General features: G+C 49.4%; 3 protein-coding genes and 1 long non-coding RNA gene across 5 annotated transcripts; 3 read left to right on the top strand and 1 right to left on the bottom strand.

The window, feature by feature from the left end:
* Window positions 1-516: 516 nt before the first annotated feature.
* LOC136193051 (ATP-dependent DNA helicase PIF1-like) lies at window positions 517-1,539 on the top strand. The gene has a single exon (XM_065981841.1). The coding sequence runs from the start codon at window positions 517-519 to the stop codon at window positions 1,537-1,539; it is 1,023 nt and encodes a 340-aa protein (XP_065837913.1).
* A 2,756-nt stretch (window positions 1,540-4,295) lies between these two features.
* On the bottom strand, window positions 4,296-5,539 carry LOC136192693 (uncharacterized). The gene is made up of 3 exons (XR_010671210.1): window positions 5,216-5,539; window positions 4,709-5,166; window positions 4,296-4,651 (listed from the first exon to the last, which is right to left on the bottom strand). It is a non-coding gene; the product is annotated as an uncharacterized lncRNA (long non-coding RNA).
* A 2,577-nt stretch (window positions 5,540-8,116) lies between these two features.
* LOC136192692 (ATP-dependent DNA helicase pif1-like) lies at window positions 8,117-12,054 on the top strand. Of its 2 annotated transcripts, XM_065981379.1 has the most exons (3): window positions 8,117-10,400; window positions 10,563-10,665; window positions 10,717-12,054. In XM_065981379.1, the coding sequence occupies exon 1, from the start codon at window positions 8,138-8,140 to the stop codon at window positions 9,854-9,856; it is 1,719 nt and encodes a 572-aa protein (XP_065837451.1). In that variant the 5' UTR covers window positions 8,117-8,137; the 3' UTR covers window positions 9,857-10,400; window positions 10,563-10,665; window positions 10,717-12,054. The 2 variants fall into 2 exon arrangements, with proteins under 2 accessions (XP_065837451.1, XP_065837450.1); XM_065981378.1 differs by having other exon boundaries at window positions 8,117-10,665.
* A 467-nt stretch (window positions 12,055-12,521) lies between these two features.
* Window positions 12,522-14,753, top strand: LOC136193050 (uncharacterized). The gene is made up of 7 exons (XM_065981840.1): window positions 12,522-12,601; window positions 12,659-12,739; window positions 12,794-12,874; window positions 12,956-13,024; window positions 13,080-13,172; window positions 13,233-13,334; window positions 13,384-14,753. Exons 6-7 carry the CDS (start codon window positions 13,253-13,255, stop codon window positions 14,751-14,753), a joined length of 1,452 nt encoding a protein of 483 aa, XP_065837912.1. The 5' UTR covers window positions 12,522-12,601; window positions 12,659-12,739; window positions 12,794-12,874; window positions 12,956-13,024; window positions 13,080-13,172; window positions 13,233-13,252.
* Window positions 14,754-24,797: the final 10,044 nt, after the last annotated feature.

Genomic DNA, 24,797 nt, shown 5'->3' with positions numbered 1-24,797 from the left:
ATAGAGAACAAGCTCCTTTCGTTTCCCGGAGGAAAACCTCTCAGCGATTACCATTTGCCAAGTCCTGATCGCTCTTCTGAACAAGAGGACGACAGCCTTCCTAGAGAAATTGCCGCTGAATACTCTTATAACACCGCTGAATTGCAGGAGCGACTGACAACGAATGAACACTCCCTAACCGAAGAACAAAGACACATTTACGAGCAATTACTTGCTTACGTCGCACGAGGTCCCGACGATTCTATCATTTTCCTCGATGCGCCAGGAGGAACAGGAAAAACCTACTTGCTCAATCTTTTCCTTGATAAAATACGATCGCAAGGCGACATTGCTCTCGCAGTCGCTTCTTCGTGAATCGCCGCAACTCTCCTCACCGGCGGCAAGACAGCCCATTCCGTTTTTAAGCTACCTCTGGACATCAGTCGTTACGAGAGTCCCACTTGCACCATTCAGAAAAACACTGCACGAGCGCGACTTCTCTCCCTTGCCAAAGTCGTAGTGTGGGACGAATGCACCATGGCAAACAAAAAGGCTCTGGAGGCACTAGACAGATCCCTGCGAGACATTCGAAACAACGACACGCTCATGGGAGGTCTACCTCTTATATTGGCAGGAGACTTCCGACAAACGCTACCGGTGATACCAAAAGGAACGAAGGCCGACGAGATCGCCGCATGCCTCAAATACTCGCGCTCCATTTGGCCTAAAGTCCGAACTATGCGTTTGACAAGAAACATGAGAGTTCATCTGTACGGAGACCGCGAGTCAGGCTCTTATGCAGAATTACTCTTGGAAATCGGCAATGGAACAATTCCGACTGGCCCTGAAGACGGTCTCATTAACGTACCTTGCGGCACAGTAGTCCAATCACCTAACGAACTCGTACAAGCCGTTTTCCCTCAACTTCACGAGCGATACAAGGACACCGCCTGGCTTGGCGAACGCGCCATTCTCGCTCCTCGAAATGACGCCGTCAATCAAATAAACGACACTATGCTCCAGCTCATACCAGACAACGAAAAAGTTTATCTCGCCGTTGATACGACTATGGAACCAGACGATGCAGTCAACTATCCCACAGAAGTTCTTAATTCCCTGAATCCCCCCGGTCTTCCTGCGTACACCTTAGCTCTAAAAGTCGGTGCGCCTATTATGCTTCTGCGAAACATCGACGCCCCGAAACTGTGCAACGGAACAAAGTTGACCGTCACCCGACTCTGCCCCAACGTTATAGAGGCGACAATTTGCACTGGACAGTACGCAGGCGAGAGTGTATTTATTCCGCGCATCCCTCTAATTCCTTCTGATTCCACTGTTCCGTTCAAGAGACTGCAGTTTCCCATCAGGCTGTCCTTTGCAATGACGATAAACAAATCGCAGGGACAGACATTGAAAACGGTAGGTCTCAGTCTTCAGACCAAATGCTTTGCTCACGGCCAATTCTACGTCGCCTGCTCGCGTGTAAGTTCTCCTACTAATTTGTACGTCCTAACAGAATCTCCAAGAACAGCAAACGTAGTCTATCACGAAGTGCTTTAGCGGGACCTTCCCTTCCCCTTCCCTAACCCCAAACTACCTTATCCTACGCCTCGAAAGAGGCCAACATTTTTGGGCCACGTGGCGTACGGACCTCCCCGTGGTGTGGCCTGGGTAACGCCAACACGTACGCCAATAAGTAATTAATTTAGAGCCTACAGTTGCGCCCCTGCGTGTGTACAAACGATAGCAGTTTTGAAAAAGAACTTGGAGAAAGCACCCGGGCGAAGCCGGGTAACCAGCTAGTCTCTACCATTAAAAGCATACGCGCCATCTTGGACGAATCCGTTGTTCGCGAACTCCTCCTTCGTTTCGAACCGCACGGCGCTCTCCGCTTTTCGGCGCCTTCTTCGAACTGGTGTGGGTGATAGTAACTGGGTTTCGCGCGTCGGGGCCCCTTTCGGGAAACGTCGTTTTTCGGGCGATTCGGGCGAAGTTTCGCTTCGTTCGAAGTTCCAGGAGCGATTGTTCGTCGCTGCGAAGCGTTTTCGATCGTCGAATCGCGCCGAAACCGCCCGCGAAGCCCCGTTTTCCGCGATTCTCGCGATCGATCGATTTCGAACCGCGCGCGGACGACTTTCTCGACGACAGGGTCGCTTTTTCGCGTCTTCCTCGACACTCTTCCGCTTTCGATCGCCGATCGAGGCCCCTTTTCGGGAAATCGTCTTTTTTCTTCGAAGTCGCGCACTTTCGCGAGTCGTTCCCGCTTCCGAAGGCGATTTTTCGATGCCGCGAAGCCTTTTTTCCGTTCGCGAAGTCCCGAAATCGCTTTCTCGCCCCGGTTTCGTCACTGACGTCATCGCGAACAGCGCGCGCCATCTTGGATTCCGTAGGTCACGTGATAGATCGGTTTTGACTGCTCTTCCAGCCTCCTTGGCCTTTCTTTCTGCGTTTTCGCACTTCGCACGAGTTGTATCGCTTCGTCGGAAGCGTTATTCGTAAGTTCGAACGGTTCTCGATCCCATCTTTCCTTCTTTTCACCAGTGTAGTCCTTTCGATCCGTCTGAACGCTCTTCCACGTCGCCTTCGAAGCTCCCCGCCGCGAATACTGTTCACAAAACGGGTATTCTACACATACGCCTAATTAGTTCACTTTGAGCGAAGCCCTGCTATTGCCAATTCGTTCAAGCGGGTATTCGTCATAAACGCACAATGCATTCTACGTGTGAAGCGCCAAAGCTGGTCGAGCCGATTGTCTTCTGCTAAGTAGAGTATATGACGGGATCACCCTATCCATTGAACAAATAATTGAACTTATTACTTTGGGTTAAATCAATTGAATCGATTGCCTTCCATTGATTTAACCCAAGCTCTCCATATTACTGTCCAACGATAAACTGAGCAAGTGCAAGAACTAAAAACGTTAAAATCCTTAGCGGTAGCGGGTTTGGCTAAAAACGTTCTGGAGACGCTGTTCTTCAATCAGAGTATACAATGACTCTGACTTTCATTACATGCATGGTCACTTTGTTCTGACATATACTTACACCCATAACTTCATTTGCACAACGTACCGTGCAGTTACGGCTAAATCAATTGAAGGCAATCGATTACAGGCAGCTTAAGCTCTTCATATTACTGTCCAACGATAGACTGAGCCCCTGCCAGAACTAAAACGTTAAAAACCTTAGCGGAATCGGCTTTTGCTCCGAATGTATGATGGTACGTCTGGAGACGCTGTTCTTCAGTCAGAGAATGCAATGACTCTGACTTGCATGATATGCACGGTCACTTTCTACTGACTCATGTATACACCCATAACTCCATTTGCACAACGTACCGGGCAACTTCTAGCGCACTTACTCTGAACAAGTAGTGGTATCTCAAAGTGCAGTCGGTATACACCGACCAAAACGCGGGTCACAAGATGTAAATTCGTTCTTGGCGCGGCCAGATTAGCGAGAACGGGTTCACAAAGAACGAAAAGGTGCCGGTACTAACGACCGGTAGCGACGACCGGTAGTGACGACCGGAAGTAACACCAACTATTACCGGATGTAACGCCGAAAATGTCAAAGTTTCACGTGTCTGTAGCGAATAACCACGCCAGAACAGAAAACTTGGAGAACAGACCCGGGCGAAGCCGGGTAGTCAGCTAGTCTACACCACTAAAACCGAGTGCGCCATCTTGGCCAAGATGGCCGCGCCCACCTTTGTTCGCCTTGCACTCCTTCGCATCGAGGCGCCTCGCCTCGCCCGTTTCGAGACCGCTTTTTCGAACGAGCGCGGATGTTCGTACGGCGTCGGATCGCGTCGGGGCCCCTTTCGAAAGTCGCCGTTTTTCCGGCGGTTCGGGCGTCGTTTCGATTCGTTCGAAGTTCCGAGAGCGATTATTCGATGCCGCGAAGAGTTTTCGATCGTCGTATCGCGCCGAAAACGCTCGCGAAGCCCCGTTTTTCGCGAATCTCGCGATCGATCGATTTCGAACCGCGCGCGAACGACTCTCTCAACGACACGGCCGCTTTTTCGCGTCGTTCTCGACACCCTTCCACTTTCGATCGACGATCGAGGCCCCTTTTCGGGAAATCGTCTCTTTTCCTCGATAAGTCGCCCACTTTCGCAAGTCGTTTCCACTTCCGAAGGCGATTTATCGACGCAGCGATGCCCTTTCTTCGTTCGCGAAGTCCCGAATTCGCTTTCTCACTCGGTTTTCGTTGGTGACGTCATCGCGAAGAGCCAGCGCCATCTTGCATGCGGTCAGTCACGTGATATGCCACTTTCGACTGCTATCCTTGCCTTCCTCGCCTTTTTTCCTGCGTTTTCGCACTTCAAAGCTGTTCTATCGCTTCATCGGAAGCGATATTCGTAAGTTCCAACGCTTCTCAAACCCATCTGACGTTCTTTTCGCCAGTCTTCTCCTTTCGATCCGTCTGAACGCTCTTCGACAGGCGTTCCGGCGCAGTTTTCGACGAATTTTCGTCGCATTTGGTCGCATCGTCGGACCTTTTTCGACGCGAATCGTCACGTTCGTCCCACGCGTACGAGTCCAGGGACGAATCGACGAGAGAAATCGTCCTCCTCTCTACATCGCGCTTTCTTCTTCGCGCGATCGTCGTGCTTTGGGCGAAATCGTCGCGTCCTTTTCACATTTACTTCCACTTTTCCCCGAACAAGCCTAAAGTTACTGATTTATTTCCGCAGATCTCAGAATGCCACTAAAACGAAAGCGCACCGGAAATATCGGCAGATTATCTCGAGCTGCTAAAAGAACACGACTGGCGAGAGCGGCTAATTCAACGTCAAACAATGCTGATCGCGTTTCCGAAAAAAATCATTCTGCCGGTCTGTGCAGCTACGACGGTCAATTTAGGTCCGATGCAGATTCCTCTACTGTTTCTGAACGTGCAGAAGCGTCGTCATCGTCTGTACATACCGAGTCCCCTCCTGGAGAGCAAACGGTTCAGAGCGACATTTCCCCAGATGCAAAGAGAATGAAGATCGCGAGATCCACTTCTGAGCAGCAGAATATACTGTCTCCACAAAATTCCTCTTCCATTGATCACCTCTGCTCCCGTTCGTCGTCGCCCTCTCTGCACTCCGCCGATCGTTCGTATTCTATTGAATTTATTTGTTCCAGTTCTATTTCACGCGTCTCAGAATCGCTCCAAGCCGATCATTTGTACTCAACACCTAGGGACCAAAGCTCATCGCTCTGTTCGAACAGCCCGGCATCTCTTACCGCCATTTCGCCATGTGCTTCGGCTGTCCCCGTTCTTACCTTTTCTCGCACCTTAACGTCCACTAACAGAATTAATTTTACTGCAGTTTCACTCCCCGGTCCATCCAGCGCAGAACGTCTCTCTACTTCAGATGCCTCTCTTTCCCATGACGACGCAAGCTTTTCTGGCGGCACACGTGACGGCTCACGTTCTTCTTTGCTAACCACAAGCCGAGTGCCTTTGCTCGCCCAAAATATTTCGTTGGTGCAACGAAGCGTTCGAATCTTTACTACTTCGTGTTTCCCTCTAAGACCTATTGCTGCACCCGTCCCCGCAAGACCTATTGCTGCACCCGTCCCCGTGAGACCTATTGCTGCACCCGTTCCGTTAAGACCTATTGCCGCAGCCGTCCCAGATGCGTTGAATTCGGGTGCTAGCTCTCATCGAACTGACCGTCAAGGAGACACCGAAATTCACGAAGTACCGCTCCCGCTTCCAAATTACCCCGCATTTCGTTACAACCCGCATGATTTGTACGACGGCGGACGAATAGGTTCAATGTCCGCTAAGTGCCGGCACTGCAACGCTAAGAAATGGCCAACCGAACCTCCGGGAATGTGTTGCGCCAAAGGCAAAGTCGACGTTCCGTTGCTCGGTAATCCTCCCGAACCGCTACGCGCTCTTCTAACGGAGAACACGTCGCTCTCCAAAGAATTCCGAGAAAACATTCGCAAATACAATTCGTGCTTCGTAATGACATCATTTCAAGCGCACACCCTCGTCGAACCTGGATTCATGCCGACCTTCAAAGTCCAAGGACAAATTTATCACAACATCGGACCCCTCACACCGGCAGCCGAGCAGCAACCCCAGTTTGTTCAGATTTACTTCATAGACGATCGCGGACAACAAGCCGACGCCAGACTTTCGTGGCAAATCGACCGCGAATCGCAGTTAAATAGGGAGACAATCCTTCGTCTTCAAGACATGCTTCAGGAAAACAACGAGCACGTGCGTGTTTTTAAAACTGCACTCGAGCAACGAACGCCAACGATGCCCGAATACCGCGTCGTCTTACGTGAAGACAGAGTTCCCCGAGGCGAACACGAACGGACGTTCAATGCGCCATCCGGCCACGACGTCGCCGCTCTCGTGCCCGAGGGACAAGAAGGATACCGCGACATCGTTCTTTCCGACAAAGATGACAGAATTATGCGTATTCACGAAGTTCACAGATCCTACGATTCTCTGCAATATCCGCTTCTTTTTCCATTGGGCGAAGACGGCTATCACTTGTCTCGCCGTCAAAAAAATCCGCAAACAAACGTAATAACCACAAAAAAGATAACTATGCTGCAATTTTACGCATTTCGGTTAATGCAGCGAGACGGCGACTTTAACACTCTACTTCGCGCCGGCAAACTGTCTCATCAGTTCATTGTCGACGTGTTTGCCAAAATCGAAACCGACAGACTAAACCACATGCGCCACCACCAGGATGATCTGCGCGCGGCCTCTTACACTACTTTGCGAGATGCAGTGGAAGCCGACGGCGACCCAACAACGTTGGTCAGTTGGTCGTTCTTCCTTCATCGTTCACGGGCGGCCCTCGATACATGCACGAAAAGTGCCAGGACGCAATGACGTACGTCAAGCACCACGGAGTGCCCGATCTCTTTATTACGATGACGTGCAATTCCAATTGGCCAGAAATTACCAACGAACTTCTGCCCGGACAGACGCCCATAGATAGACACGATCTCGTAGCCCGAGTTTTCAGGCTCAAAGTCCAAAGGTTCATGTATCTCGTCGATACGCAGAACATATACGGTATTAAACGCTGTCACGTTTACACGATCGAGTGGCAGAAACGTGGCCTACCCCACGTTCACTTTCTCTCGTGGATGGTAGAGAAAATTCGACCCGAACAGATAGACAGCATTATAAGCGCCGAACTCCCCGACCCGAACGAAGACCCGACACTTTTTGCCACGATAACGAAACACATGATTCACGGACCGTGCGGCCAACTAAATCGCAGATCTCCTTGCATGAAGGACGGGCAGTGCACGAAGCATTACCCCAGGCACTTCCTGCGCGAGACAGTGACTTCTCTCAACGGTTACCCCTTATACAGGCGTCGTTTTCCGGAAGACGGCGGCATAGAAACGACCTTAGGCAGATTCCACATCGACAACCGGTGGGTCGTTCCGTACAGTCCATTTCTATCTCGCACATTCGACGCTCACGTTAACGTCGAATACTGTCGGTCCATTTGCGCACTGAAATATCTCATGGCCTACCTAAACAAAGGAAAGGACAGGGCCGTCGTCGGCTTGGCGAATCGGCACCGAAACGACGAAATCACACGATACCAAATAGCGAGATATCTTAGCACGAACGAAGGCGTATGGCGCATCTTGAAATTTCCCATTCACGATCACTTCCCGGCCGTCGAACAACTCCAAGTGCACTTGGAAAACGGTCAACGAACGTTGTTCAACGTTCGAAACGCCGAAAACCTCGCACAACAACCTCCTGCCACGACACTTACCGGCTTCTTCGAGCTCTGCGCCGCGGACGATTTTGCTAAGACCCTTCTCTACGTCGACGTTCCGCGATACTTTAGGTGGGAGAACAAAAAGTGGCAGAGGAGAAAGCAGGGTCAATCTCTGCCGCATACTCCAGGCATCAAGAAGTCGACAACTCTAGGACGCATTTACACCGTACATCCTCGGGACACGGCATGCTATCTCCTACGACTTCTATTGTTGCACGTTCGAGGGCCTACCTGTTTCGCCGACTTACGAACAGTAGACGGTGCCGTTTTCGACACGTATGCCGAAGCTTGCAGAGAACGCGGCCTCTTGACCGACGATCGCCACTGGCACCTCGCACTCACGGAGGCAACGGTTACCGATCGTCCGCACAAAATTCGCGACATGTTCGCCATAATGCTGCACATGAGCGAAATTTCCGATCCTCCGGATCTTTGGGAACGACACAAAGAAGCGATGGCGCAAGATTACCTTCGCACACTTCGCCGACGCGCAAACGACGAAACGTTGCCCTATGCAGACGCAATTTTCAATCGAGCTTTGACGTACATCGAAAACAAATTACTCTCTTTTCCTGGCGGAAAGCCGCTTAGCGAGTATGGTTTAGCCACCCCCGACCGCTCGGAAGAGCAAAGCGACGACTTTCCTCGAGATATTGCCGCTGAATATTCGTATAACACGCCGGAGATGCACGAACGACTCGCAACAAACGAACGGTCTCTTACGCCGGAGAAAACACGCGTTTACGAAGAATTGCTCGTTTACGAAGAATTGCTGGACTACGTCACCCGAGGTGCGAGCAACGCCATCATTTTTCTCGACGCTCCTGGAGGAACGGGAAAGACCTTTCTTCTCAACGTTTTTCTCGATAAAATTCGATCGCAAGGCGAAATAGGTCTCGCAGTCGCTTCCTCCGGCATCGCCGCGACACTTTTAACTGGCGGCAAAACGGCTCATTCCGTTTTTAAGCTACCGCTCAACATCTGTCGTTACGACCGTCCGACCTGCAGCATTCAAAAGAACACCGCACGATCGAGGCTTCTCCGCTTGGCCAAAGTAATCATTTGGGACGAGTGCACTATGGCAAACAAGAAGGCTCTCGAAGCACTGGACCGAAGTCTACGCGATATTCGCGAAAACGACGCCCTCATGGGAGGCTTGCCACTCATACTCGCAGGAGATTTTAGGCAAACTTTGCCAATCATACCAAAAGGCACGAAAGCCGACGAGATTGCAGCCTGCCTCAAATATTCCCGTTCTCTTTGGCCCAAAGTGCAGACGCTCCGTTTGACAACGAACATGAGAGCCCACCTATTCGGCGACGCTCAATCCGGCGCGTACGCAGACCTCCTCATGCAAATCGGTAACGGCGAAATCGCCCCCGATCCACAAGACGGGCTCATCGCCGTTCCGTGTGGAACCGTTGTCAAATCCACCGATGAACTCTTGGAATCCGTTTTTCCCCAACTCGCCGAAAGATACAAAGATATTGCTTGGCTTGGCGAAAGAGCTATACTAGCCCCGAAAAACGACAAGGTAACGGAACTTAACGAGGCAATGCTCCAACTCATACCGGAAGACGAAAAAATCTATCTAGCCGTTGACACGACGTTAGAGCCGGACGACGCTGTCAACTATCCCACGGAGGTTCTCAATTCGCTCAATCCCCCAGGTCTACCGTCGCACACGTTACGACTCAAAGTCGGCGCGCCCATAATGCTTCTTCGCAACATCGACGCCCCTAGACTCTGTAACGGTACAAAATTGACCGTCACTCGACTGTGCCCCAACGTCATAGAGGCCACCTTGTGCACTGGACGATACGCGGGAGAGAGCGTCTTCGTGCCTCGCATTCCGCTCATTCCCTCCGATTCCACTGTTTCTTTTAAGCGCCTGCAGTTCCCGGTTAGACTCTCCTTCGCCATGACCATTAACAAGTCGCAAGGACAAACACTGAAAACGGTAGGCCTATGTCTCTCTACGAAATGCTTCGCCCACGGTCAATTTTACGTCGCCTGTTCGCGAGTCAGCTCTCCAAACAATCTTTACGTTTTTTCCGAATCTCCCAAAACGGCGAACGTGGTGTACCGTGAGGTACTATAAATACCTCCCCACTTCGACGTGCAGCGCATTTCCTTTCCGAATTTGACCTAATTCACATTGGTATGTTTATCACGCCAATATATATACCTATAGTAGCTACTTCAAGATTTCCGATCTAACCTCGATAAACCGCGTCAAACCTCGCTAAACAGATTTAACAGATTTTCAGACCGAACACTTCTTTCGCTCTTCTGCGGAGAAAAAGACGCGCAGCCGACATTTTCAATCCTCCCCTTGCCAGTATTGGTAATGCCAACACGTGACGCGCAAGCATAATTCAATTACCGCTCATGAATGACGTAATGTTCACTCCAGCTCTCGCAATCGCTTGAAAACCACCCTCTACGACTCCGTTCTCTCAACCGAAACGTTTTTCGATCGTTCTTCACTCAAACAAACCCATATGCGCACGTATACCGCGCCGTTTTACACCTTTTATGATACGAACTAGCTTCCGCGCACCAGCGCATTCCATTGTTCCTTTGTTTACCATTCTCGAACGACATCTCTACGACTTCTCTCTCCTGTGTTTTTCCGCTTTACGGTAATTATTACTCGCTCTCCGATCACCAAGTCTCTACGTAAACGCGTACTCATCGAGCCAAGACCGAATCCTACGCTTCCACGAAATCCTTTGTTTATCCTCGATCCTCTATCGCTCTCCTTACCTCTTTCGCTCTAATGCCAATCGATTCTTTCTCTGAAGATGAGCCAATTTTCAGCGACGCGCAATTCACCGAACGTCGCACTTCAAGAGAAGGAGTCGGTCACCTTTGACCGCATTGCCGACGTCTATTACTCTATCATCAGTACGCGGACTCGATCGCACCTTAATTTCATAGGCCAGTAACTTTTTCTAGAGTACCGCGCCAACTTCCACGCGAAGATCGACATTCTTTCGGACATCAAGCACAAAGCGCACTTGCGCTGGTTCGACGGATGGTTCGCGGACGAATCTGGGCGTATCAGATTTGTCTGCTTTTCGGCGAACAAGCACGCCCTTTTCCAGAATTACGCGCGCGCCGATGCCCCTCTTTTCTTTCGCAACATCCTGATTCAAAGACGTCAAAATGGCAGTTCTATGGAAGTCGTCGTTAGCAACGAAAATACCCCGATGAAGTCCCCGAAAAAAATCGCGTCTCCAGTCATCTCGAAGCCAATCCAGACGAACCGCGACGCATTAAACTCGACGAAGTTCCAGATGAGATTCCAGGCCAAATGGTTGACATCTACGCCAAAGTCGTCGATCTCGCTCCACTTCAGGTTTCCTTTGGCCGCACCTCTTCTCACGTTCGCAGTGCCGGCGTCAGCGACCGAACCGAAGCAACTGTCGTTAAACTCTGGGGAAGCGACGCCGAGAATGTCGTCATCGGCACCTCCTACGACTTCCGCTTCTCCGTTAAATACGAATCCGGAGAATACTCCCTCTTCACCCCATTGAACGGAAGGCCAATCATCCCCATCGACGACCTTGAAGACGTCGCCGTTCTGGACGTGGTCCTGTCCCCACAGCCCACCTTTCTCAGAAATGTCTCCGTTCTCGGAATCGCAGAATTCGAATCGTATCACGCCTGCTGCCGCTGCACCCGAGGCAAAGCGACTCCCGTCGAACCTCCTCGCCCCTACGCTCGCTGCGCCAATTGCGGCACCATAGCGCGCATTGCAGATTGCCCTCGTGAGGCAACGGCGCTACTCATTCTCCAAAACGACACCCATCCGCGCGTCGAACTTCGCGCCAATTCTGCCGCACTTGAAATCATCGCCAACTCTCCCGTCCGCTCGATCGAAGAGGAAGACATCTTCAACGCTGGGAAATTTGATGTTTCCTACAGCAAAGATAAGATCATCATAGACGTCTTTCGACCATGAGACGTCGCCAGCGCCGCAACCCAAGGACCTTCACAGCCGCCGCCGCCGCCGCCGCCGCCGCCGCCTCCGCCGCGTCCTCAGCAACAGCCGACTACTATCAGACCGCCGGCCCGTCGCGCTCTCGACTTCTCGGAGAAGGAGAAGGAAAAAGAAACGGTCGCTTCAGCGGCTCCGAAGAGCAAGCGTTCGAAGACGCAGGCGGTTTCGGCCAAACAGGCTTGACTCTGCAGTTTCCGTTCTTCGCTATTGTTTTGAGTTCTTCTTTGCGTTCTACTTGCTGCAAGCGTTTTCGTCCGTCGTTAAAAGGACGATCATTTTTTTTCTTCCATTTTTTTGACATTATGTTTGAAAATGTCGTTACTCATTAAGGAACGTTTATTAATTAGTAAAAGTATCGTGCATCCCTTCCCCTGCCTCGAATCAAAAACAAACCACCCGGGCGAAGCCGGGTAATTAGCTAGTCTACACTACTAAGATGAAAAAGACGTCACGGCCTACCGCGCGTTAAATACGGCGCGAGTAACTCTATGCTTCGCTTCAAATTTCTCCGTTCGCGCGCGCGGCGGCCGTGCGCGAACCGCTTCCGCCGCCGTGCGACGAAAATCGTGACATTTCTATAGAAGCGCCTTCGTCGGGGTCCCCGGGATCCCGCGCACGACGTCGCTCGACGTCACCCGACGTCACCGTCACGTGACGGTAACGCTCCACGCCCCGTACACGCCCCGTCTGTTTGGGCAGCCAATGAGGTGCCGTGCAAACGCGTGCTTCGCATTTTTTCCTCCATGGTTTTCGGTGTCAGGTCGCGCTCCATCTTCGTCTTCGTCGTATCGATCGCGTTCGCCTTTTTTTCGCTTGGCTCCGGTCTTGAAACGCGCGGTAACGTTCATTACGTTTCCTCGCAGCCAGACGGCTGTTTCAATCTATTTTTCGTAGCGTCGTCGCCTTGGTCGTCGTCGCGGCTTGCGTCTTTCCATTTTTCGTCGTCTCAATCTGCTATCGTATTGAGAAAGAACGGTAAGTCGGCCAATGCTGCGCAGCCAGACGCCTGTTCGATCGATTTTTTCGTAGCGTCGTCGCCTTCGTTGTCGTCGCGGCTCGCCTCTTCCCGTTTTTCGTCGTCGCAATCTGCTATTGTGTTGAGAAAGAACGGTAAGTCGGCCAATGCTAATTTGTTCGTAGCGCCCGGGCGCCATTGTAGCAAAAAACTTATTGTTTACTCTTCGCGCTCAGCACCGTCGCTCTCGGTGTCGTCCTTTTCGTCTTCGCTTTTTGCGCATTCGTCCTTACTTCGAAGCGACGGTATGTTCAGCTGCATGCGGCGCGTATTTCCGTGCGAAAGACCTTTTGCGTATAGTGTCGTCGTATTGGAGACTCGCCCTCTCTCATTTTCTCTTTCGATTGCCTTTATCTTCGCTTTTTGCGGCATCCTTTGATTTGAAAAAGAACGGTAATTCGGCTAACCAAACAACACCATTACTTTGCGACGTTGAAACCACCTTTTTCTTAGTGTTACTCGACTGTTTTCTCATGGCTGTGTTTCGATCGAGTTTTGGCGGCGCCGCAGCAAAGACGTTCGAGCGAATAGCAGATATTCACGACTCGCCAACGCGTAAGATTTTTTCAAGTTTTCCAACGCTTCTCGACATATTCTCTGGCAGCCTATCGTGCTGAATTCCACGCCAAGATCGATCTTCTTTCGGAGATGAAGTCGAAAGGGTCAACGAAGTATTTTCACGGATTCTTGGCCGACGAAACGGGAAGAATTCGCTTCGTTTCGTTCTATCCCGCCAAGCGCGACAAGTTCGTGGAGTACGCCCGCGCGGGCGAAGCTATTTGCTTCCGGAACGTCATCGTGAAAAGAAACAAGATCGGAAGCGACATGGAAGTAGAAATTCAAGACAACTCCGGCTTGGGAAAGTCGCCACAGAAGATCGCCGTTGCCACCCACGTTGACCATAATCCGGAAGTTCCCGTACGAGCGACGCTCAATGAAATCGGCCGCTTTCTACCCGGACAACTCATAGACGTGAAAGCCAAAGTCGTCGAACTCACGGACGTCAACGTCACCCGAACGCAAGTCAAAGCCGTTAAAGCCGCCATCGCCGATGGCACGGGTTTCGCCACCCTCACGATATGGGGCGGCGACATGGTGGAGAAAGTCAGGCTGCTTTCGAGCTACGACTTTCGAGTTTGCGTCAAAGCCATGTCCGAATCCGACGGCCATCAGCTGTTTACTCCTCGCGTCGGTGCTCAAATTAACGCTATCGAAAATTTGCACAACGTCGTTACCGTTCCTTTTTCCCTCGGAGAAAAGCCGTCTACGCTGAAGGACGCCAAAGTGATATCTGCTGGGAACTTCGACGTCGTCTACAAATGCCCGTCGTGCAATAAAGGCAATACTTCGCCCGTCGAACCGCACTCCGAATATTGCCGATGTTCGTCTTGCGGCGATCTGAGTTTGCTAGAAGCCTGCGACCGGGAAACGAGAACCGTCCTGACCATCAAGAGCCAGTCAATCAAACTCCATCTGACGGCCGACTCCCAGCAAATGGAAGCGATCTGCCAGAAACCGCTCGATTTGATCGAACGATCTACATTTCTTCGTGCTCCGAAATTCACTCTCAAATACACTGCCGATCGTCGCATTGTCGCTGTTTTTCGCCATGATTCATGTCAGGACGACGTCGGCGACCATTCCTCAACATCCTCAGGAACCAATGCCGGCACTACATTTGGAATCACTACCGCCGCTTCGTCTGAAGTCGCCGCCGCCACTCCGTCTGAAGTCGCCGCCGCTTCGTCTGAAGTCGCCGCCGCCGCTTCGTCTGATGTCACTGTCGGCGCTTCGTCTGAAGTCGCTGCCGCCGTTCGCGCTGTTGAATCCGGCATTCCGAATCCCACTTCTGCGCGTCGACGTCTGGCCAAGAGTTTTTCCGTTTCTGCCTCCGGTGACGCCCCGAAACCGATGGATTGCGACGATCCTGAGACGAAGGAACCTCCGCTTGCGAAAAGACTTCGACACAAATGATCGGATACTTCTCATTTCGGCCCGTTGGTCGAACTTCTTAATATACCGCCCCGTTGGTGGTTTCGCGTGATCCTTATGATGTGATTCGATCGTCCCGTTGACGATCGGGAGACCTTTAGGTCATTCATCTCATCTAATAAACCTTGAAGCAATGCATCCATTTATCACTCAACATACACACGCGATACCACGCGCGCTAGCCGTTTCTTTCGCTGCTCTGCCGTACCGCTATTTCGCCTCTTTTGCTCTTGCGTTCCATTCGATTCATCGTTATTTCGACACCAGTCACCTTTCTTTTGCCAAATTGTTTCCGTGACCAAGTCCTTTCGAGCCTTGCGAACGAAAGAAATAGTCCGATCATTTCGAAGCTTTCCATCGCCTCGAGTCCGCTGCCACAAGAGTTTACGAAGTTCGTCTTGCTCTTTTTTGAACCAATCGCAAACGGGTCGTACACGGGCGACGCTACAGCCACAAGTACGTTTGCAGTTCCCTCGAAAGAGGCCCCGGTCGTTGAGTCTCACAACGAATTTTTTTCTCTTCTCTCTAGATTGCCTGTCAGAAATCGCCCATTTATTCGTTGTCAAAACTCACTTCACGACCCTCACGTACAAGTACACGTTAATGTATCGCTCGAATTAGGCCCCCTTATGCACTGTCTTTCATTAGATTCTTCGTCGAAGTACGTCTACTTCGACAAAGCTTTACCGCTTATCTTGCTTCATTGCTTAACGCTTCATACCGCTTATTTGCTTATTTCACTTCTTATCCGATGAAGCGAAATCTTCCTGAGGACCGATACTCCACCCCTCCGAAAAGAAAGTCCCACGACGAATCAGAACCTTCGGCATCAACGTCACTCCCTCCTAATCTAGCTCAATCCGATCATTCATATTCTTCTACTTCTCAAACACTAGGTGAAACATATGTCACTGCCCAGCAACCACAGCCCAGACACTTAGATCATTCATACTCTGCACCAGTTACTCATCAAGACCCACCGTCTGTGTCTCCCATTACCCAAATAATTGATCATACGTATTCTACTACGCATAGCAGTCTCCCAACTGAAAGGAATAGTTCGCCCACTGTTTCTCCGCAAACAATCTGTGTCGATCTACGCCCATCAGATCAAAGTTCAACGCTCAGCATTATCAGACCTCCCGTCAGAAACGCCATTTTCCGATTTCCATCCTCTCCATCGTCATCAACCACTCCCAGAACGTTTATCTTTCCTCTTTTCCCCGCACTCCCCTTTGGTTGGACATCGCGACCGCTTCAACTTCGAACTTCTACTAATAGGCCACTTCCTCCTGTTATACATCGTCGCACTTCACCTCTTCCTCAACAAAATTCTTTGCATGTCGGTTCTGGTTCCTTACCACTTACCTCTAACACTACCTCTCAAGAACACCTATCGCGAGCACATACAGCTCCTCAAAATGAAAATCCTACTTTGCGGTTTCCAGCATTTTCCTACAATCCCTCAGCCACGTACGACTTGGGAAACATAGGTTCCATGTCACAAGCGTGTACCCATTGCAATGCCATGAAGTGGAATGACGAACCACCGGGCATGTGCTGCGCTAATGGCAAAGTGAACGTACCTTTACTTGGCCCCCCACCAGAACCACTATCATCCTTATTAACTGGGGCCGACACTGCATCAAAAAATTTTAGGTCTATGATACGATTATACAATTCCAGCTTTCAAATGACGTCCTTCGGAACGGCGACCGAAGGAAGAATAATACGGGAGCCAGGATGGAACCCTACATTTAAAGTACAGGGCCAGATTTATCATAGAATAGGACCACTTAGGCCGCCCGCAGACGAAACTGCAGCGTTTTTGCAGATCTATTTCATGCAAGATCCCGAAGAAGAAGCTGATCGGCGACTTGCCTGGCAAGGGCGCACTCATTTAGACCGTTCGTTGATTTTAACACTGCAGGCCATGCTTCACTCAGAAAATGCTTACATAACAGAGTTCAAGACTCAATTAGATCGACAAACAGAAATTGCCGCCCATTACCGAATTGTGATTCGCGCAGACAGAATTCCCGTTGGTCACCACCCACGCACGTTTAATACCCCACAGTGCAACGAAGTAGCAGCCTTAGTTCTAAACAGCGAAGAGGCTCAATATCGCGATGTTGTCCTCACAAGCAGGAACAACGCTCTGCAAAGAGTGAACGAAGTCCATGTCGCTTACGATGCGTGGCAGTACCCACTACTTTTTCCTCGAGGCGAAGACGGATACCATTTGGAGCAACGCCTCATTGACCCCCTCACAAAACAACGCACAGACAAAAAAATGTCAGTATTACAGTTTTACGCTTTTAGATTAATGCTCCGACCAAACGATTTCAATATCTTACTTCGAGCCGGTAAACTTTCTCACCAGTTCTTCGTTGACATGTACGTCAAAATTGAAACGGAGCGCCTAAGCTTTTACCGAAAAAACCAAAAAAAGCTTAGGGCCGAGAACTATTGCCATCTTAGAGACGCAATCGAAACGGACGACAACGTACGAAATTTAGGGCAATTAGTTATCTTGCCATCAAGCTTTACGGGCGGCCCCCGTTATATGCACGAAAAAAGCCAAGATGCAATGACCTACGTCAAAAATTTCGGACCACCAGAGCTTTTCATTACCATCACATGCAATCCCAAATGGCCCGAAATAACCAACGAGCTTTTACCTCTCCAGACCGCTGTTGATCGTCCCGACATCATAGCAAGGGTTTTTACTTAAAAATGAAAAGGTTCATGTACCTTATTGAAAAAACATCTTTTTGGCCGAAAGCGATGTCACCTCTACACAATAGAATGGCAAAAGCGCGGACTGCCGCACCTTCATCTTCTTCTTTGGATGATCGACAAAATACGTCCTCAAGACATTGACAAAATCATTACAGCCGAACTCCCTGATCCCAATACTGATCCTGAGCTTTTCCGAATCGTTTCCACAACGATGATCCACGGTCCCTGCGGACACATCAACCCCAACTCGCCCTGCATGAAGGATGGACGTTGCACAAAACATTACCCCAGAGAATTCCTAAGAGCAACGGTGACAGCACGTGACGGCTACCCTCTCTACCGCAGAAGATCCCCTGAAGAAGGCGGCGTCTCAGTTACAATCAATGGCAAACAAATTGACAATAGGTGGGTTGTGCCGCACAATCCATTTCTTTGTCGAACATTTGACGCTCACGCCAATGTCGAATATTGCGCCACTGTAAAGGCCATAAAATACGTGTGCGAATATATTAACAAAGGCAAAGATAAAGCTGTAGTTGCTCTACAGCGAAAGTACCGAAACGACGAAATAACACGTTTTCAGGTTGCCAGATATATCTGCACAAGTGAAGCACTGTGGCGCATCTTTCAGTTTCCCATTCAGGATCACGATCCGACCGTGCAACATCTTCAAGTCCACTTAAAAAACGGTCAAAGAGTATACTTCACGCCCGAAAACGCAGAAGACTTAGCCGCTCAACCTCCAAAAACAACATTGACGGAATTTTTTCAACTGTGCTCCACTGACGACTTCGCTAAAACTTTACTATATTCCCAAATTCCAAAATACTACACGTGGACAAACAAGCAGTGGAAGCGTAGAATACAAGGTACGCCGCTGCCGGAAAGACCTGAAATCAGACAAAGTTCTGCACTAGGAAGAGTTTACGCTGTTCACCCTCGAAACGCCGAATGCTACTACCTCCGCCTTCTCCTTCACGTTGTTCGCGGCCCAACCAGTTTTGCAGACCTCAAGACAGTCAACGGCGTTCTTCTACCCACTTACCGAGAAGCCTGCAAAGAATTGGGCTTGCTTGAACACGACGATCATTGGCACCGTGCCCTTCAAGAAGCCGCAACGACAGACCGCCCATACAAAATCCGAGACATGTTCGCCATCATGCTACACATGTGTCAAATTTCCGATCCACTCGCACTGTGGAACGCTCACAAGCAATCCATGGCCGAAGACTACCTTCATGCTCAGCGACGACTTGCATCAAACAACACTTTGCCTTTCAGTCAAGCAATTTTCAATCGCGCACTCATTTACATAGAAGACAAATTACTTACTTTTCCCGGAGGCTTGCCGCTTAAAGATTACGGTTTACCTGCGCCTGAAAGAGAAAATGCGAATACCAATCATTCATCAAGAGAAATTGCAGCAGAATTTGCCTACGACGTTGACCTACTCCGTTCGACAGTCACACGCGACGAGACTACGCTTACCGAAGATCAACACAGAGCATACGACGCAATTCTACACTCGATAGAGTCCCCAGAAGCCTCTGTCATTTTTTTAGACGCACCAGGAGGCACAGGAAAAACCTACCTTATTAATCTTATTCTAGCAAAAGTCAGATCCCACGGACATGTTGCACTCGCCGTTGCCTCTTCGGGAATTGCTGCGACACTATTGACAGGTGGAAAAACTGCTCATTCCGTATTCAAACTTCCTCTCAACATAACACGCTACGAAAATCCCTCCTGCCAAATTGGAAAGAACACCGATAGAGCAGCCTTACTTCGCTTAGCAAAAGTTGTCGTATGGGACGAATGCACGATGTCGAATAAGAGAGCTTTTGAAGCCGTCGATCGGACACTGCGCGATATTCGCGGAGACGATCGTCTCATGGGCGGCCTATCTTTCATTCTCGCAGGAGATTTTCGGCAAACTTTGCCTATCGTTCCAAAGGGAACAAAAGCGGACGAAATCCAAGCTTGCCTCAAGTCATCCGCCAAACTATGGCCACACGTTACCACCCTCCGTTTTCGCACCAACATGCGCGTTCATCTATTTGGCGACTCTGACTCTGGTGCATATTCTAATCTCCTCCTCGACATCGGAAGTGGCACAATTGCTACCGATCCTACTGATGGACTCATTGAAATCCCGTGCGGTCAACACCTTTCCTCCCTTCACGACCTCATGTCGGCAGTCTTTCCCGATCTCTCTACAAAGTACTCAGACACAAAATGGCTTTGCGAACGAGCCATATTAGCACCTACCAATAAAGCCGTCAACGAAATAAACGACACCCTCCTAACACACATTCCTACTCGCCAAATTGTTTATACCTCTTTCGACACTACCGTAGATGCCGACGATGCCGTCAACTTTCCAGTGGAACTCCTAAACTCGCTCAATCCTCCCGGCCTACCTCCCCATTACCTTCAACTAAAATTAGGATCACCAGTTATGCTCCTTAGAAATATAGACGCACCAAAGCTGTGTAACGGTACTAAATTGACCGTCAAACAGCTTCTTCCCAATATTATCGAAGCAACAATCTCGCAAGGGCACTACGCCGGAGAAACCGTCTATATTCCTAGAATACCTCTAATTCCCTCAGATACCACAGTTCCTTTTAAACGTCTCCAATTTCCTCTCAAACTCGCCTTTGCCATGACAATAAACAAGTCCCAAGGTCAAACTATAAAAGTCGTCGGTCTTTCCCTTCTCACTCGATGTTTCTCCCACGGCCAATTTTACGTCGCATGTTCGCGCGTCAGTTCTCCCCGAAACCTCTACATATTGTCCGAAACACAGAAAACTGCTAACGTCGTATACACCGAAATCCTTTAGATTTTAAAATTTATGTTTACGCCATATCAAAATGTAACTCTTTCACTCCCACTTCTTCCCTCACCCTCTCTCCCCCCCCCCCCCCCCCCCCCGGGTCACGATGCGTATGGACCTCCCCGTGGTGTGACCTGGATAACGCTAACACATACGCCGTTCCTAAAACTACTACCCGGGCGAAGCCGGGTGGCCTGCTAGTCTATACTCAAAAGAACTTAAGGCCCCGAGCGCGCGCTAAGAATCCAAATTGAAAGTCGCCATCTTGCCGATCTTTGTGCGCCTTATTTGCCGCCGTTCCGCTTCCTATCGTCGCGCCGCCTACGCGAACCTCTTCGTCGAACGTTCGAGCGTGTTTAGGTTCGGTTAGTGTCTCCGAGGGGCCCTCGCGGGGTTCGCCTGTGAGCGTGTGGTTCGCTTCGATGTCCCGTATGTTCTTTTCTTACTCGCTATACTGGCCTTCGCCCAAAGTACATAAATATATAGTCAGTCAGTCGGATTATTACAAAACACGCGCAGAACTTTAATTAGTATTAAAACACGTTTATATACCCGTCGAAGACGGGTACACGTATTGAACGGGTACACGTGTTCGACGGGTACACGTGTTCGACGGGTACGGGTAGACGTATTCGACGGTGCACGTATTCGACGGGTGCACGCACGTATTCGACGGGTACACTTATTCGACGGGTACACGTATTCCACGGGTACTGTCGCGTAAAATATGGTCCGGGTAAAATAGTGTCCGGCCGGACCATATTTCACGTGAAATATGGTCCGGCCGGACACTATTTCACGTGAAATATGGTCCGGGTCCGTGAAAAGATGTCCGGCAGCTCGGACATTCTATTACGGACTCAGACCATATTTCACGGTAAAGTTTGGCCGTCCGGACACTATTTCACGTGAAATATGGTCCGGCAAGACACTATTTCACGTGAAATAGGGTCCAGCTAGACACTATTTCAACCAGGGATACTATAGATCTACGTCTATCATCCCTGGTTCAACAGTCTATACGCGCGTAATGCTCGTGACGCGTAATACTCAAACAACGTACGTTTCCTAAAAAATAAAACCTTTCCATGCTGCTTCTTTACGAAAAACAGCTGTTCGTCCTAGTCTCGTGCCTAGACTCTCTCCCGCCCGGATGTACGTGGACGGGAGAGAGAACGAGACTAAAAAGTTATTTCCGTAAGAGAAAGGTTTTTATTTTCGCCGAACTACTCGTTTCACGTTCTCCGGGATCCCCCTATTGTACCATTTTTCAGTTGCATAAAGATAAACGGCCTCTATGAGGTCGAAGGGCGGTGCAATTTGAAGCATGTTGAAGCAGAGACTCATGTAAAGCTAGCGCATATCCTTAGAACATGACACGCACGCTCAGGAACTCTTCTAAAGCGTTTACGGTAGTCGGACATCTTTTCACGGACTCGGACCGTATTTCACGTAAAATAGTGTCCGGCCGGACACTATTTTCTGTGAAATATGGTCCGGCCGGACACTATTTTACCCGGACACTTTTTGCCATGACAGTACACGTATTCCACGGGTACACGTATTCGAGGGGTACACGTGTTCGACGGGTACACGTAATCTACGGTGCACGTATTCGACCGATACACATATTGGACGGGCAAACGTATTCGACGGGTACACGTAGCGGTGCTATCTGGGCATATCTCGGGTACCCAGGCCACGCCAGAAAAAAGGTTCTATCTGCTGATGTGGTGTGGGAATATTACAAAACAATCGCAGAAATTTAAATATTATAATAATACACCCGTCGAAGACGGGTACACGGCTAGTCGTTGTATAAGGACGCTGCCGAAGGCATTCATATACGGGCTTTCATTCTTAAATTCTCATGAACATCCATAGCGTTAGTGACTAAAATAGCATACGACACAGAAGGCTCATGTGAGACTTTGACAGAATAGCAGAGTGATAAACAAATGTATGTCAATCATTATTTAATGAGAGATTTTCTCTGAATGATAAAGTTGTCTCGCTGCAGTTCGTCTCAAGCTGGCACGCTCCTCGTCGTCCGCATCTGGTAAGTTGCTGCCACATTCTGACTCAGGCGCCGACTCAACATTGGGGCAATCAACGGCCTCACAAACGTTCCCTAAAAGCGTACAAAGTCCTTAATCAAAGACACGTGTACAGAAGTGGGGCGTAATTAATTTAGATCATTGCACCCAATCAGGGCCCGACATGTATAGGGCACTTTCTAACGCCCATACAATTACGCACGTTCATCCTCGGTCAAAAACCTCCGAGTCTTCCAACGAGTTCGCTTCCGAGTCGGATTCCCAGTCGGAGTTGCGCTCCAATTCGGAGACGGAAGCCAAGGCCGACTGTGACTTTGGGGCAGGCCCGCAGTTGACGACTCGGATTGCCGGCACCGCCTCGGAGTCCGAAGCGGGTTTGCTTTGGAATTTCGATTTTTCCATCGCGCCAGAGGCGATAACGCTTTGGCCTGTTCCGCGTACGACGCTCCATGCAGGCAATACGACGCTGCACTTCCTTAATTGAAATAATTAAGTAAGTCAATTAGTAAACGAATGCAAGCTCTCATTGGCTTACTTGAGTTAGAGCGCTCACCGTCATTGGCTAGTAAATAGCGAGCGCGCAATCGCTCTAGGCACAACAACATTCACGGTCTCTTGGCAAAGACATACGCTCCATCATCTCGCTTCCTTCACCAGCAGCGAATGCAAAATGACATCTCGTGTCTTGAAGAAAGCAAAATTGGACGACTACTATACTGCTCTGACAGACGATGAATGCTCCACCCAGCTGTTAAAGCCGAAAACTGATCAATGTAGGAAGATGCATTAAGGACGTATGTTTTGTTTGTGTGCTTGCGAAGAGCTCATTCTTGCGCGAAACAATGCACAGCAGGACGGGGCCAAGCTAACCATGACGCTCACGTACAAAAGCCATGGCGGGATCAAGTATCCTTTGTAAAACGCCCCTTCACATTCGCAATCAAATTCAATCGCCCAGCCAACGAGCACGTTTGGGAACGCGTGTCTTGTTCATTCCATGCACAATGACGCGCGATTAATCGATTGTATGAAAGCAGTCGCTACGCCTAAAGAGAAACGGTACGCGTGACAAATCGATACCCTTTCCATACGTCACACCACTAAGTGACATTCTACATCGGATACGCCCCAGGTGAGTTACGTCTTTATTCGATTAGAAACGCACGAGATGACGCGATTCCTCGCTGTCACAAGCAGTCTAACATAATCTTTCCTTTGCTGTAGAAAGATCTTGGGTTCGTTATGGTGACGAAGAAAAAAGCTAATCAAAATGGCAAAAAGGCTTGCTCCTGAGTTTTATTCCAAGGCAAGAACAGAGAAAAAATGTGGTGTGAACAAATACGTTAATTTTCTTTTGATTTAGGAGAAGATGATTACATGTGGAATTTTGAAATACAAAAGAACAGCAGAGAAAGAAGCTGCTTCAAGGGATTCAAGGGAGAGAAAGCTGAAAAATGAACGGAAAGCAAAAAATGCTGCTGAAAAATCTGAATAAGGGAAAGACGTCTAAAAGGAGTGAATTTTATGTAGTGTTTGACACTTATTTTTCATTATTTTTTATTGTGTGTTTTGTGTGAGGCGTCTTATTGAAATAAAGGTAAATTGAAACAATTTGAGAACTTTAAACTGAAACAATATGAGGCGCCTGCGTGAGGAGTGCGTCGTGAGGAATGAGTCATACGCCTTCATCACGTCCCAAATACCGTTTGAGAAATGGCACCTGAGAGCATTCCAGAAACTCGTGAGTGAGCATGAGAATTTCTGCACGGGTACCTCCGAATGTACCACTTTGCAACCATTGTTGCCAGCCCAAACAGATTTGGCGGATTGGAATAACAAGCGGACACAAACGGAAAGCAAAGGTAACTGTTCCGCAACCCAGTCGACAAATTTGCTTTGTGAAACGGAATTAAAAGCTTTCTTAGCGTCCATCTTGAGCAACAGCCAGTCCAGGTTTGAGACAGAGCAAATGGGATATGGTGCTGCATGTGCTCAGCCCCCTCTGGGGTCGCCACTCCAAGTTGTAGTGAACTAAAGATGACACAAAGATGACGCTTTAGTATGGCGGTATTTTTTTGGTCAAAAATAAGAGCTTGAAGTATCAACAGGACTTTAACGTAAGAACAGGACTTCAAAGCAACAACATTGTTGTTATGTACAAATCTAGAAGAAAAACGTGTTATTATTCAAAGCAACAACGTTTCGGTGTTATTGTTGCTTCGAAGTACTGTTGTTTTGACGAATGCTTCGAAAATAACAGCGCCTTTTCCGCCATACCTTTCCATATCGACACACATGCAGAAACTATTTAGTTTTGACGCATAAGACTCATCTAGATAAAAACCACTGCCCATCTTAAACTGCCTTTCGTTAAACGTACCAAATCGA

This window comes from Oscarella lobularis, chromosome 11 (genome assembly GCF_947507565.1).
Source record: "Oscarella lobularis chromosome 11, ooOscLobu1.1, whole genome shotgun sequence".
Taxonomy (NCBI): Eukaryota; Metazoa; Porifera; class Homoscleromorpha; order Homosclerophorida; family Oscarellidae; genus Oscarella; species Oscarella lobularis.
This window is presented reverse-complemented; position numbering and strand designations above follow the sequence as displayed.